Source organism: Grus americana, chromosome 1 (assembly GCF_028858705.1).
Source record: "Grus americana isolate bGruAme1 chromosome 1, bGruAme1.mat, whole genome shotgun sequence".
Taxonomy (NCBI): Eukaryota; Metazoa; Chordata; class Aves; order Gruiformes; family Gruidae; genus Grus; species Grus americana.
The window spans coordinates 203,490,425-203,503,310 of record NC_072852.1 but is presented as its reverse complement, the minus strand read 5'-3'; the positions used below and the strand labels follow the sequence as shown (position 1 = coordinate 203,503,310).

At 45.8% G+C, this 12,886-nt stretch overlaps 1 protein-coding gene across 6 annotated transcripts in view; it reads right to left on the bottom strand.

The window, feature by feature from the left end:
- The window catches only part of PDGFD (platelet derived growth factor D), a 144,283-nt gene extending 133,423 nt beyond the window's left edge, over positions 1-10,860 (bottom strand). For 2 of the 6 annotated variants that reach the window (XM_054848580.1, XM_054848620.1), the window contains exon 1: positions 10,111-10,855. In XM_054848580.1, coding sequence (XP_054704555.1) covers positions 10,111-10,240 — 130 coding nt within the window. In that variant the 5' untranslated portion in view covers positions 10,241-10,855. Of the gene's footprint in view, positions 1-10,110 lie in introns of all 6 variants that reach the window. The other 4 variants (XM_054848590.1, XM_054848610.1, XM_054848629.1 and 1 more) reach the window with 4 other exon arrangements.
- Positions 10,861-12,886: the final 2,026 nt, after the last annotated feature.

Here is a 12,886-nt window from a genome sequence, read left to right as displayed (position 1 = left end):
CTTCTTCATGGCCTTCCTCTATTTCCTCAGGTACTAGATGAAACCCAATGCAAGGAACACGCAGAGAAACAAACCCAGAATAATAGCTTTCCCTGTGTTGTTCTGGGGTTTCTTTGGAGGGAACACTGCTACTTAACGCCCACGCCACAGGACTTATTTTCAGGAAAGCATGCGAGAGCCAAGCTATTTGATTTTTATTCAGGACATCACACTGTTGTTCTGTATGATTCTCTGTTCCCCAAAACCAGCTGTCCACATGGCATTATTTTACCTCAGTATGTCCAACAGCTCTGAGCCTGCAAAAACGGTGGCAGCTCTGAGCAGGAAAGTGGACAGGAGGTGGGACAGCACAGCAGCAAGGCCACAGCATTTTAAGGATGGCTGCACCCTGGGAAGGATCTCCGGTCTTTGTCCACATGTAACGATGGCTGTGAGTGGCACTTCTGTGCCTCCAAGCTGCCGAGGCTCCACCTCGACAGTGAAAGAGAAGGTATTACCATATAGCGCTACTATCTGCAGAAAAACGTCATCAAATGCATGAACACTTCCCAGTGAAGGCCTACTACGTGTGCTGTGACCGGTTAGGGAACTGGGGGAAGAGCACGCTGAACAGCCATGCTGCTCCAGTTCCCATCCTCCTCTGCTTGCCACCATGGGAACGACGCAGGTCCAGGATCAGTCCTCAGATGGCACGAGATTCCTGTGCGGTGCAAACAAGCTTCTTTTCTGCAGTGATGCTTGTTTCCACGTTGTCATGTGGCCAAGGGAATTGCTCATTTCTTGAAGTCTGTTGGGAGACAGGCCATGTGTATGGGGAGGTAACACCAGAACCTGGCTCTGCCGTGCAGGTCCAAGGACAGACCCAAGACACCTTGGCATCACTCAAGGGTGAGGTTGTTGCTGCGTCCATTTCTCAGAGGCACCACTCAAGACACGTGGAGTGCGCTGTGCAGTAAACACAGTGTGCACTGTCAAAGAATTGACTTTAGAGGTGGTGATTATGTAAAAGCAGATCACATATATACTAGGAGCAGCCAGATTGCTACTATATGATGCAAGAATTTTATCTCTTGCTTAGAAGAGATTTACTTTGGCTCCCACTTTCCAGGATCTAATGAATCATGGGAATTGGTGAGAAATGCATACCATGTCATTAAGCTCTCCTGGGTGACAAGCATTAATTACAAACAAAAATAAAACCAAGTCTATCCAGGCAAAGAACTGTTCTCTCCCATTATGAGGATGGAAGGAGCAAAGAATATCCTTCCCCTTCTCACAATACAGAGCCACCCCACCAGAACAGCAGTGATACATGCAGGCATGGGGGTTTGGGAGCCCCAGGTCACACCGTGTGGACAGCAGTGAAGCAAACCAGCATCCCCCTGTGCTGACTTCCAAACATTCAGCAACCTAACACAGCAACGTGAAGGTGACTTACAGCAGCAAGGGAACAGGCCTACGGTCTGATCCGGGAACAGAAACAGTACTGTGACTTTGGGGCTTTCTATGGATTTCAAAGCAGCAAATTCTCTGTAGGCTTCTGTGATGAGGTCTTAAACCCTTTTACTGACATCTGGATGCGTTAGTGAAATCATTCCTATCAGTGTTTATCCCTGCTGAGACATCATCATTAAGAAGCTGTGTTGGTTCATTTCCACAAAGAATCTAAAGGCATTATTACCACCTACTTGCGTTTTTCATGCAACGCGGCTGTCACTGGTTTGCTAAAGCAAAGGATTTATCTTTCAAGCAAAGTTCTGGCTGAAAAACTAAGGGCACAACGGTACGTAAAGGGTTTCCAAATTTCACAGTACTTCTTGTAATCAACATTCTGTGTACCTATTTTTATTCCTTCTGTCTAACCAGTCTGGGTCTCTGCTTTATCCTCAATCCACTTTTATTGTGAGTCATATCAGATTAGAAATACATTCAACTATGAGAAAAATCTTCTGCAACTGATCCAAAAAAGAAACAATAACAAAAACCCACGCAAATTACACTTGGAACTCTTAAAAACCTCTTTAAAACTAAAAAAAACCAAACAGAAACAATGCAAGACACTGAAAAATACTGACAGGTTTCCTTACAGTCTTATTTAGAAATGTACCGCAGCTTAAGTCTCTTGTAGCATATCCTGTGCATGGACACTAATTGAATATCTTAACTGTGAGTATTGTAAAGCTTACCTACATAGGCCCCTCACTACAGGAAGGACATTGAGGTGCTGGAGCGTGTCCAAAGAAGGGCAACAAAGCTGGTGAAGAGCACAAGTCTTATGAGGAGCAGCTAAGGGAACTGGGGTTGTTTAGCCTGGAGAAAAGGAGGCTGAGGGGAGACCTTATCGCTCTCTACAACTACCTGAAAGGAAGCTGTAGCCAGGTGGGTGTTGGTCTCTTCTCCCAAGTAACAAGCAAAAGGACAAGAGGAAATGGCCTCAAGTTGTACCAGGGGAGGATATTAGGAAAAATTTCTTCACCAAAAGAGTTGTCAATCATTGGAACAGGCTGCCCAGGGAAGTGGTGGAGTCATCCCTGGAGGTATTTAAAAGTCGTGTAGATGTGGTGCTTAGGGACATGGATTAGTGGTGGACTTGGCCATGTTAGGTTAACAGTTGGACCTGATGATCTTTTCCAACCTAAACGATTCTATGATTCTAAGATTCTCTAACAAACTCATCACTGAATTCCTAAGCATTTTCATTTATGGTGTATTAATAAACTGTGAGCCAGACCCCGCTGTAGTAAAAGCTGATTGAAGTTTTGTCGTTGATTTCAGTGCAACAAAGGTCAAGATGGCTATTTTTCAAGTTTTTCAGGGACCTAGTGTTCAATAAATATTTTTACAGAGTCTAACATCATCAAGTCCCAATGCACAGCAGGGCTAAAATACGTTGGCAGGGAGTTTGTACAGAAGGTAAAAGTGTGTCCTTCTGCACCATCTCCAAACATGCAGAGCTCTGACTGCCAAAGCAGAAACATGGGATGTTGGCCTTCACAGCGTGGGACACAGATCAAAAAGGAAGCACGAAACTGAAGATTACTGAAGTACAATAGGAAGCTTGAGATCATGTAGGATTTATTCACTACCAAAAATATTAGAGCCAAACCCAAGCTCCCAAAAGAAAATCTAGCCAGTTTGACACTGTAAACAGGACATTTCCTTAGCTTTGTAAACAGGAGATTGATTTGAAACAAACTGCCAAGTAACCTAACACAATCCAGTATTTTAGCCAAGAGATCCTCACCAGAAGCAGTGATACAAGTGGCCTCTTTTATCCGAAATGTGGTATAACGTAATCAACCTCATAAATGTAATAGCAGGATTTTTGGAGGCAATTCTTGAATACAGCTTGAATCAACTAACTAAAAGGAGTACTACTAAATTTTCCTGTATTAGTGGGCAAATTCTTAGTACAGACAATGCCAACACAGAGCCTTCATGGTATTCCTTAGGAGTCATTTGATATCCTAGTGCCAAATCCCTGCAGGTCCACAAAAGCCAGAGCAGGCAGGGGGAGACAGCCCTTCTCTGGGGTTGGCAACACGCTATGAACATTGAGAGCTACCTCAAGGTTTCTCAGCTGCGTAGGCAAAACTGAATGTTGCTACAAAAGGAACGGAGGAGGAAAGCAAGGAGAAGGGACACAGCTGGGCCCAGAGCTGTGGGAGAACCAGACTTCATGTTCCTGGTACCGCTGTGCGTGGGAAAAGGAGTGAGAGTGAGACAGAGGGAGAGCAGGACGGAAGAGACGGGGAAGGCCACCACTGCTTCTCAGGCAGGCTGTGTTCCACCCATCGCCACCCCTCTGTCAGCTGCAGTAGGTGCCATTACAGAACAATGGAGGTTGGAAGGGACCTCTGGAGGTCAGCATTATCTCTCTAGAGGCAACAAGGAGCTGGACATTTTGAAGTCTTTCAGACTTTGATATTGCAGGCAGCTGCCTACTCTTCCCAGGTTCAGAGCCAGTCCTGTAAGATATTGTATTTGTTGTTAAAGAGATCAGTCTGTAATTTGTTGCAGATATATTTTACTACAAGCAAGACTATCCATATGAAAAGACTGGAGCATAAAACATAGAAAAGTCTGTTGCACCTTCTGTATACATACTACTATTAGAGGTATGAAACTGAAGTCATTCCCTGTCCTTCTAATTTACTGTTCCCCAAAGGAGTTTCTTGCTGTATAAATAATATACATGTTGTAGATCTGTTCTTTTTATGTAATATTTACACCCAGTCTAAAGAAGGAGTGTCAGAAATGTAATGTAGTGAATTTGTATATTATTTTGTTGAAAGAATTTCTGCCTTTGACAATCCTTTTCCCTATAAGTTCCTTTTTACTTCCTAAAAAATTTAATAACATGTAAATTACTTTAAGAACTTCCACTTGTAACCTGGAAAACTGACAAACATTTTTAAACATAACTGTTGCTTTCAACCCAAATTCCTCAAATTACATAGCTAACAACATCATGTAGACAGGATCTTAATTACCTCGAATAGTACCTCAAATAGTTAGGCTCAAATATCTGTGTAACAGTTGATCATTCAACTAGGACTTAAAAAAGTTACATTGAACTTGCTTGTTGTTTTTTCTAGTATTTGAAAAAAAAATCCCATTATTTTAATGCTAATTTGGAAGCAATTCCATTAAGTGTGCTTATTCTCATTTCCCTGTGCTTGTGTCCTCTGATTTATTATATGTGTGCATATGTAATATCCTATACTAGATAATATGTAAAAGATACAATATAATGTATTCTGTGTGTGCATGTTCATAATGTTCATGCCTATGATACATATGCATAGTGGTTTTTAACAGAATATGTGATAAATTTTGCAAATACTTGTACTTGCTTCATCATAAGATACAGTTAGTTTTACTCAACATTGCCTCATTTACATATAAGCTATTTGAGCTTTGTTATCACGGAATCCTGTATGACTGAGCCCCTTGACTTCAATGGAATTATAAAGATGCTCAAAGCTAAGGACATGAAGAATATTATTGCACTAATGATTCCTGTGAGTTTCCTATTTATGCCTATTCCTGGGTGTTTTATAAAACACCACCTCTCTGTGGGATCACAGTGAAAAAAACACATTATTTTAGGATTTTCAGCAGTGTTCAGTTTCTAAGAATCAAAGCAATACAATTATCACGTTTTCTCTGCCAGCCCTTTAAGAATTAGCTGGCCTAATTAAGTTTTATACAAATACATTTTAAAAAAAAAAAAGTAACAAGTGTTGGGAGACTGGCTAGAGAGTTTATAAGTGAAGTGACTTCCACTATATGATATGCATCTGCCTGATAAAACATGTTTAAAAGCTCCTTTGGAGAATTCCTCCATGCTGCTTGCTGCTGAGTCAGGGTTGGAATGTTCATGCAATATCCTTTGATACTTCAGTCCAAACAGTTAATTATACAGATAAGAGACATCATCAAAGTTAAACAATTGTAGACCAAAGTACATTACTACAGGTAAATTACTAAGGCGTTTCGTTTTTTTTTTTAAATCTGGTGAACCCTGAAATACACTTTTTTTTACAAAACCTACAAAACCAATCATGAAAATAAAGATTATAAAAGCAATTTTAGCTATTTTCCAGTTGACACCATTTTATGTTACCACTGTCCTTTAAAAAAAAACATGTATATAAGCCTATTATAAAAGAACTGAATAAATGCATTCCAAAACTGAGGTTCCTATACCACTAGTGATACAAGAGCCATTTCAAAGTGGTATGAAAAAAGCTCTATTATGTCTCTTCCCAAGAGCAGACAGCTAACACCTCTTTGATGAGAGAATACTGCCCAAATCTTCAAGTGCTCTTCCCTGTGCCTAGGCACAAGCCAACACAGGGAAGGAGAGGGCAGAGTTAATGGCACACATCCCTTTGGACAGGCCAGCAAAGAGCCAAAAGCTGTTGCCGTTTCCCCAGAATGGTAGAGTACATTTTTTCTTTGTATTTTGTTGGTGTACAAGCAAGCCAAAGTTTGGAAATTCCTTTTTTTTTTTTATTCCAAAGGAAAACCACAAGAGCCCAGAATCTTATCTCAAGTCATCAGATGGTATGGTTTTAAATCCACATCAGAAGATACTGATTCCATGCCTTTCAGTTGTTTACATACTGAAATGATTTGACACTATGCTGTTTCTTCTGTCCTGCCTTTTCTTTAAACTTTGGATTTTAATGTTTAAAATATGTATAGTGATGCTTAGTCTAAGTATACAGACTAAGCATACTTTCCTAGATTGAGCATTCATACAAATGTTTGTTCAGTAACTGATAAGAACGAGCAATTGATGTTTCAGTTAGACACCATACAGTAAATTAATATTACTTAACACTTTTCATCTTGACTTTTCATCTCCAAGTACATATAAACAACCAAAATAGCAGAAACAAAATATCAGACTTCTTGTAATAAGGCAGTATTACCTGCATACTGCAAACTGGGAAACAGGCAAAGAGAACAATGGAAGCACCTGGAAGCCCTCTGAGTGTTATTCTGATGAACTTCAAAGGACTTAACAGGTAATGGCATTAATAAACACTTTAAGTAAATACCACTACGTGTACTATAAATGTGGCTGGCATCTCTAGGACACTTTAAAAATTGATTAGTGCTACACTGGACAGCTGAATCATCAATGCCCGTCCTTCCACTAGGACAAGAGGATGTCTTGTAAGCAGGTTATTTATATTCCTAATATCTTCAGCAGGAAGTACAGTCTCGTTAGGTTTGGTAGTCACTAAACAGCACTTTTTTTTTTTTTGTATGTGCTGCCCTTCATCTACAGATTTCATCCCAGGGCAACCTCAGTCTTAAGTAAGAGCAATTAGAAACAGGCCAACCTCTTTTAGCCTAAAAGAAGAGACAACCTGGAATCGCGTACAGTGCAAAGGTTTGTTTTGGCCAGAAGCAAGACTAAGCCTCCATATTAAAGCTCTGTGTATGCAGTATCACTAGTTTATCCTGCTTGGAGGTAACAGAAAACTGGAATCCAAAGGATTGTTTTCTTTTTTAATAAAATGTGCAGGTGGTCTTGGACTTGCCAAGATACAATATTTTTTTAAAGAGCTGAACAGACCTTGTTTCCTCTTCAGTATCTCTCTTAATTCCACAACATAATAATCATCATCATCAACCCAGGGCATAATATTAAATTAGTTTTTACCCCTGCTGTGCATTTTGAAAGAGACTGCTGGAACATATTACCCCCAGTGCATTGTGTGCTCTTAGATCCTGTTCCGTATTCTCATGTCTACAAATATTTAGAAAACAAAAAATACTGTCTGCCTCACTCAGCAATGCAACCCATGTGTCTTTAATGCTATTCTGTATCAGTGCTTCAGAGCAAAACAAGGCACAATCACCACTGAAAATTATAAAATACTTTTAGTGGCCTACAGCCAACTATGGTCTAAACACTTTGCTTGTGAGCTCGTCACACACATGCAACATTTGGAATATGGCTCATAACCTTTGGCTGCACAAATACAGACCTTTAGTCAACAAACTCAAGCAACAGTTTGGTACATTTCAGCAAAATCAGGCCTGTCAGCAGCTGATCTGCTTTAGATGTCGTGACCTGATGCCCAGCTCCACCGGCCATGCCAGAACACACCGTCCTTTGCAGAGAAAAAGCAAGAGGATTCCCACACACAAAGACACAGCAAAGCTGCAGTGTGCTAGGGGTCTGCATTTTGTCTCCCTAAAGGTGTGTAACCTCCTCAGTAAAGATAACCTCCTCAAGGTAACATCCACTAAAGGACCGCAGAGGTGCCTGACTTCGACATGGGTGCACTTCATGGTGGCTGTAGGCTGAAGCCTGACTAGCATATGGCCCAGGGAGGGCCAAAGGTAGCACGGAATTTCATATAGGTCTGCCGCTGTCAAACAGCCCCAGTATCAGCCCATCCCGGTACCCAGGAAGCTCAGCCACCACAAGTTGTGGAAGGTAATTTTAAAGGTACAAAGCTGAATCACAAGGTTAAATGATCGCAACTGGGAAAAGAGCGATTAACTGATCATTTCACATAGGCTTGTTCTCTTCATCACTCCAAGAAGCAATTTCATCACTGGAAGCTTCTTCTGCAGAGTAAAACACCCGTCACACCGCCAGTAAGCTGAAAACTTTTTTTATATTAGAGGTTACTGGTTTCTTCACTGACTCTACAGGGAAGATGAGAGTAAAACACATTTTGAAGTTCTAAGTAAATCACTGCAGTTTTCCACAAAAAAAGCTTGTTTGGAGTTTGACTTGGAAGGAAGCTTGCTTAGCTTAGTTCAGAGATGGTCTCAGTTCTTCATTGAAGTTTAAAATGGCAGGCTAACAAGTCATGAAGCTTGGTAAAATACACAATAGTTTTAAAGGATGAAACAGAAATGATGGATGTATGCTTTTATTACAAACACATTTTTTATTAGATAAAATTTGACTTCTGAGACAGAAAGAACTGCAATTCTGTCTGGTTTCCACACTCGCTATCTCAATTCTAAGAAAAAGACTCTTCACCTTCTCTATGCCTGCCTTCAGTGACTAGGAAAGGCATACAGAAGATTATTAAGTTCAATATAGCTCTAAAGCTGAAACAAAAACATCCTCCTAGATCAACTGTATACCCATCACACACATTGCATACATGCTGAAAAATAAACACTGGCAAATACAGAGTACAATCTTGGAAATGGCTCAAGCGACTGGCTTTTTGAAAAGGGTTTATAAAATATATAACTTCTGGCAACTGGAAGACGTTAACTTGCAGACTGAACTTAACTCTGTTCATTTTCAGGGAGAACATCTTGCATTTCGCTCTGCAAGAAGGTACACTGCAACGCGCAAAGGCAGGTACTCCTGCAGGAAGTTGGAACACACAGCTGCTCCCCAACCAGAGGCTGATCGCCCTTCCGAAACCCAAAGACTCGATTATCTTTAATCACAAACAAGTGGATTCCAAAGGTGAATTTCAGTGGTGCTATTCTTATGCAGCCTCCACATTCTTTCACCGTGGGGCCACAGCACATGGCCACGCTGGCCACTCTACTTGCACTTGCATCCCACGCAGCTGCGCTGCAGAGCCTCGACAGCACTTCAGCTGTCGAAGATATCCTCTGCTGGCGGCTCGCAGCGGGAAACGCTCCACAGTTCAAACACGAAGACCGAAACCACCCTTCCTACCCGGCGGGCAGTGCCCAAAGGCCCGCAGCCGCCCTCCTTGGTGCTCACCGTTACTGGGCACCCTACTCGTGCCAACGGTGTGGTGGGCACAAGGGACAAGGCTAGTCCTCGTGGGGCATCGCCCAGCGGATCCGGGTGAACACCCAGCCCTGGGAGCAGACCCTCTCGCCAAGGCGGCCCTCCACCAGAAGAACGGTACCCCGAGAGCTATTACAGGAGCCGAAAGCGCCGAAGGGCCGCCGCGGGGCCGGCCGAGGTGCCGCGCTGCCGCCAAGCACCCTGAGGCGACGGCGGCGCCCCGCCCTGAGGCCCAACGGCCGCCGCCCGCCGCACACCACCCCGGAATGTACCCGCAGCGGCCCTGCTCAGCCCGGAGCCGCCATAAACTCGCCGCCCTCCCCGGACAGTCCCCGGGGACGGCACATCAAAGGAACCCAGAGAGGACAGGGCCCGCGGGTGCCGAGGGGCGCCGGGCGGGGCCGTCCGCGGCAGCGGGGACCGGGCACCCCGCGTTGTCAGGGGTGAGGTGCCGCCCGCAGCCCGGAGCGGACGCTGGGGTCTCCGCTGGCACCGCTGGGGCCTCCCAGGAAACCTCCTCGAAGTTGCCCTGAGAAGTTTGGGACCGCCCGGAGGAGCAGCCGCCGGGCAGAGCCGCCCCCTCAGCCCACACCTCCCTCCTGCCACCTGGCCACACGCTCCCGGGCCGACCCCTGCCGGCCTCCGAGGGCTGGCCCCCGCGCCCCGGCTGACCCCGCCGGTCTCCCTGGGACGAGACCCCCGCCCGGACAGACCCTGCCGGTCGCTGGGGACGCGGCCCCCGCTCCCGGGGAAGGGGGGACGGCAGCCCTCGGAGCACGCTCCGCGCTCGGCGCTTGCTCTGCTACTACAGCCCTTGGGAATAAAGAAGGCAGAGGGACACTTACCATCTCGCCTGATATTCGAAGACCGCAAGGCTTTTATAGATCCGCTCTGGGCAGGGGCAGTGGTGCCCTGACGGCTGCAAAAGTTCGCACAGACGACAGCGTAGAGGAGGAGGAGGATGAGCAGTTGCATTGGGATCCGCTGTGAACGGGACCGTGTCTCTGCAAAGAAACCCGGCTCTCCCCACCAACGGTGCTTCCCTCTCTCGTGTTCTCTCCCCCTTCCCGGACTTTTTGTTTGTTGTTGTTGCGGGCTGTTTGTGTGTTTGGGGGAGTTGTGTGGAGGGAAAAAAAAAAATCACTCACAAAAACCCAAAACAAAAAACCACACCACCCGAAACAGCAGACACAGCTGCCGAGTTACTCTCCGAGCTGCCCCCCAACTTCCTGCACGCTGAACTTTCTGCGGCGTTTCTGGGGCCGGCTGAACTCGGCCAAGGTGAGAAATCCCCGGGCCGGGACCGCCGCCCCCTCCCCTCGGCCGGCAGCGCCGTGCCCCACGTCGCAGGAGAGGGGCTGCCGCAGCCGCGCTCCCCTGCGGCCGCTGCCGGGCTGCGCCCGCCGCCTCGCACCGCCCCCGCGCCGCGCCGCTCCGCTCCGCTCGGCAGGAGCCGCCGCTGGGGTCTGGAGCGGCGGGAGCGCCCCGCGCTCCGCGGCGGGGGCCGGGGGGGGGGAGAGGCGGCCCGCGGGAAAGGGGCGGCCCGGGGGCAGGGAGGGAGGCGGGCGGGAGCGGTGCCCGGGCCCTCCCTGGGCTACCGGCCGCGCCGTCTCCAGCCCGGGCAGAAAGTGGCAGGAGGGGTGGTGCGAGGGGGGCTGGCCCCGGTGCGGCGTCAACCTGCCCTGCGGGGACCGCGGGGCTCCCGGCGGGTGGGCCTTTTGGGAGCCGTGTGCCAGGGGCTCCCCGCCGGCAAAGAGGCCGTGCACGCAAGTGTCCCGTCACCCCCGGGCCCGCTGTGGCCACGTAAATGTTATCCCTTGGGCTGGAATGACTCAAATCACTGAGTTGCACCAGGGCGGGTGAGAAGACTTAGTGGAATAAATGGCAAAAACACTTTGGCTGAAGAAAACCCGCCGTTGTTCCTGGGAAAAATATATGGACTCTTCTGTCTTGCCAAGCACTGTCCAAAGCTTTTCATAAAAAGTTACTTCCTACTAATTTAGACCCTCATTAAATTGAGTCTGATATTAAAAGATTGTATTACTGCCTGGAAGAGTTTAGGTCTAAACCAAAGGTATGTGAGGATTGTGATCAGATTGCTGTTTTAATACTCCTTTTCCTTCCATTAGCTGCAATGAAAATAATCAAGTGAAGGCATGGAAAAAACAATCAAGTTTTAACAATTCTGTAATAAATCCTTACCTACTCAGTTTATTTCTTAAGGGATTTCATACAGTCTTAGCCAGTCAAACAACTTGTAAAATGCTACCAGACCTTTAACAAGATGAAACAGCACCTCACTAGGAGAAGAATGTCCATACGGTGCTGTATCAAGAACATCGGGTGAGTCCTGCTACACTCAGAGAACTGCGTCTGGCTGTAGGAAACATTTTCTCCAAGAGCATGTTAGGATGACAATGGGACTGAAACATCTTGTATGTCTTAAGGAACCAGTAGGGTGCAATTCTGTTATGCATAATTCATGGTTCTTTATCCCTTTCATGTTCCCCAAAACTGACAGTGAACCTAATCCTGCTCCCATGTGGTAGATAATAGAAAGGCTCCAACAGCGCTTCATTTGTGAGCAGATGTGCCTACATTTTAGGTGCCCATTTCAGGGGAGAAACTGGGCAAACAGAGGGAAGGTGGCCAATCCAATCATCCTAACAGAAGCAGAAAGTCAAATAGAGGACATACAGCAAATGAAGGTAGGGGGAGCTCTGAAGATGTCTCTGTTCAGACAGTCAATGTGTCTGCATATTTCCAATTACATTACAAGGTACTGGCAGAAAGCATCAATAGGATCCCGGCTACCCAGCTCTGCTCCGAGTGCAGGTACCTTTTAAGATAAAAGGAAGCGGTCAATACCCTGACCTTAAGCACAGCCCCTCGCCGAAGTCCTTCCTTTCTCTGTGCGCTCAGGCCCTTGTTCTCTCTTGAACTCGGGGAGCTAGAATCCATAATTGCTTCCCCTTGGGGGTGTGCAGTGGCCATTTTAAGGTGGTGGAGGAGGAAGAGAAGGAAGGACAGATTATCTTCCACCCAGAAGGCAGGCAAAAGGTGCTTTGACAGTATCTGAGCTGTTACATAATTCAGTCAAGAAAGGGCACTGTTTCCAAGGCTGTTCCTCTTTCTGGACCCAGCTCTATCCGGATAAATCTTCTCATATAAAATTCATGCATCTGAATTCATGCATCAGCACAACAAGCTGGGTCTGGAGCTAGACTCATGTGGTGTCTTTCTGGCCCTACACCTCCCTGGCTGCGCAGGTCCAGCTTGGACACAAGAGTGGAACAGGCTTTCACCTAAAACATTCCACAGCTGTTTGGCTGATGTGCTCCCTGGCTTGATACAGAGTATAAATTTAAACTTCCTCAAGCTGACCAGGGCACAGAACTGAGGTTTTCTCAGCATTATTTTTTTTTTTTTCTTTTAAAAAGAGTACATACTGCTATGGCAGGTAAGATGAAATTCCTGTTTCTGCAGCAGAGGTACGAGAGAACTCTTGAGCCAAACAGCAGTGACAGTGATGAAAACAGGCAAGTGAATTCCACCACCAATGGCTTTGATATGTATCAAGAGGAACTGTGTATAACTCCTATCATACATTTCTGTTCTTCC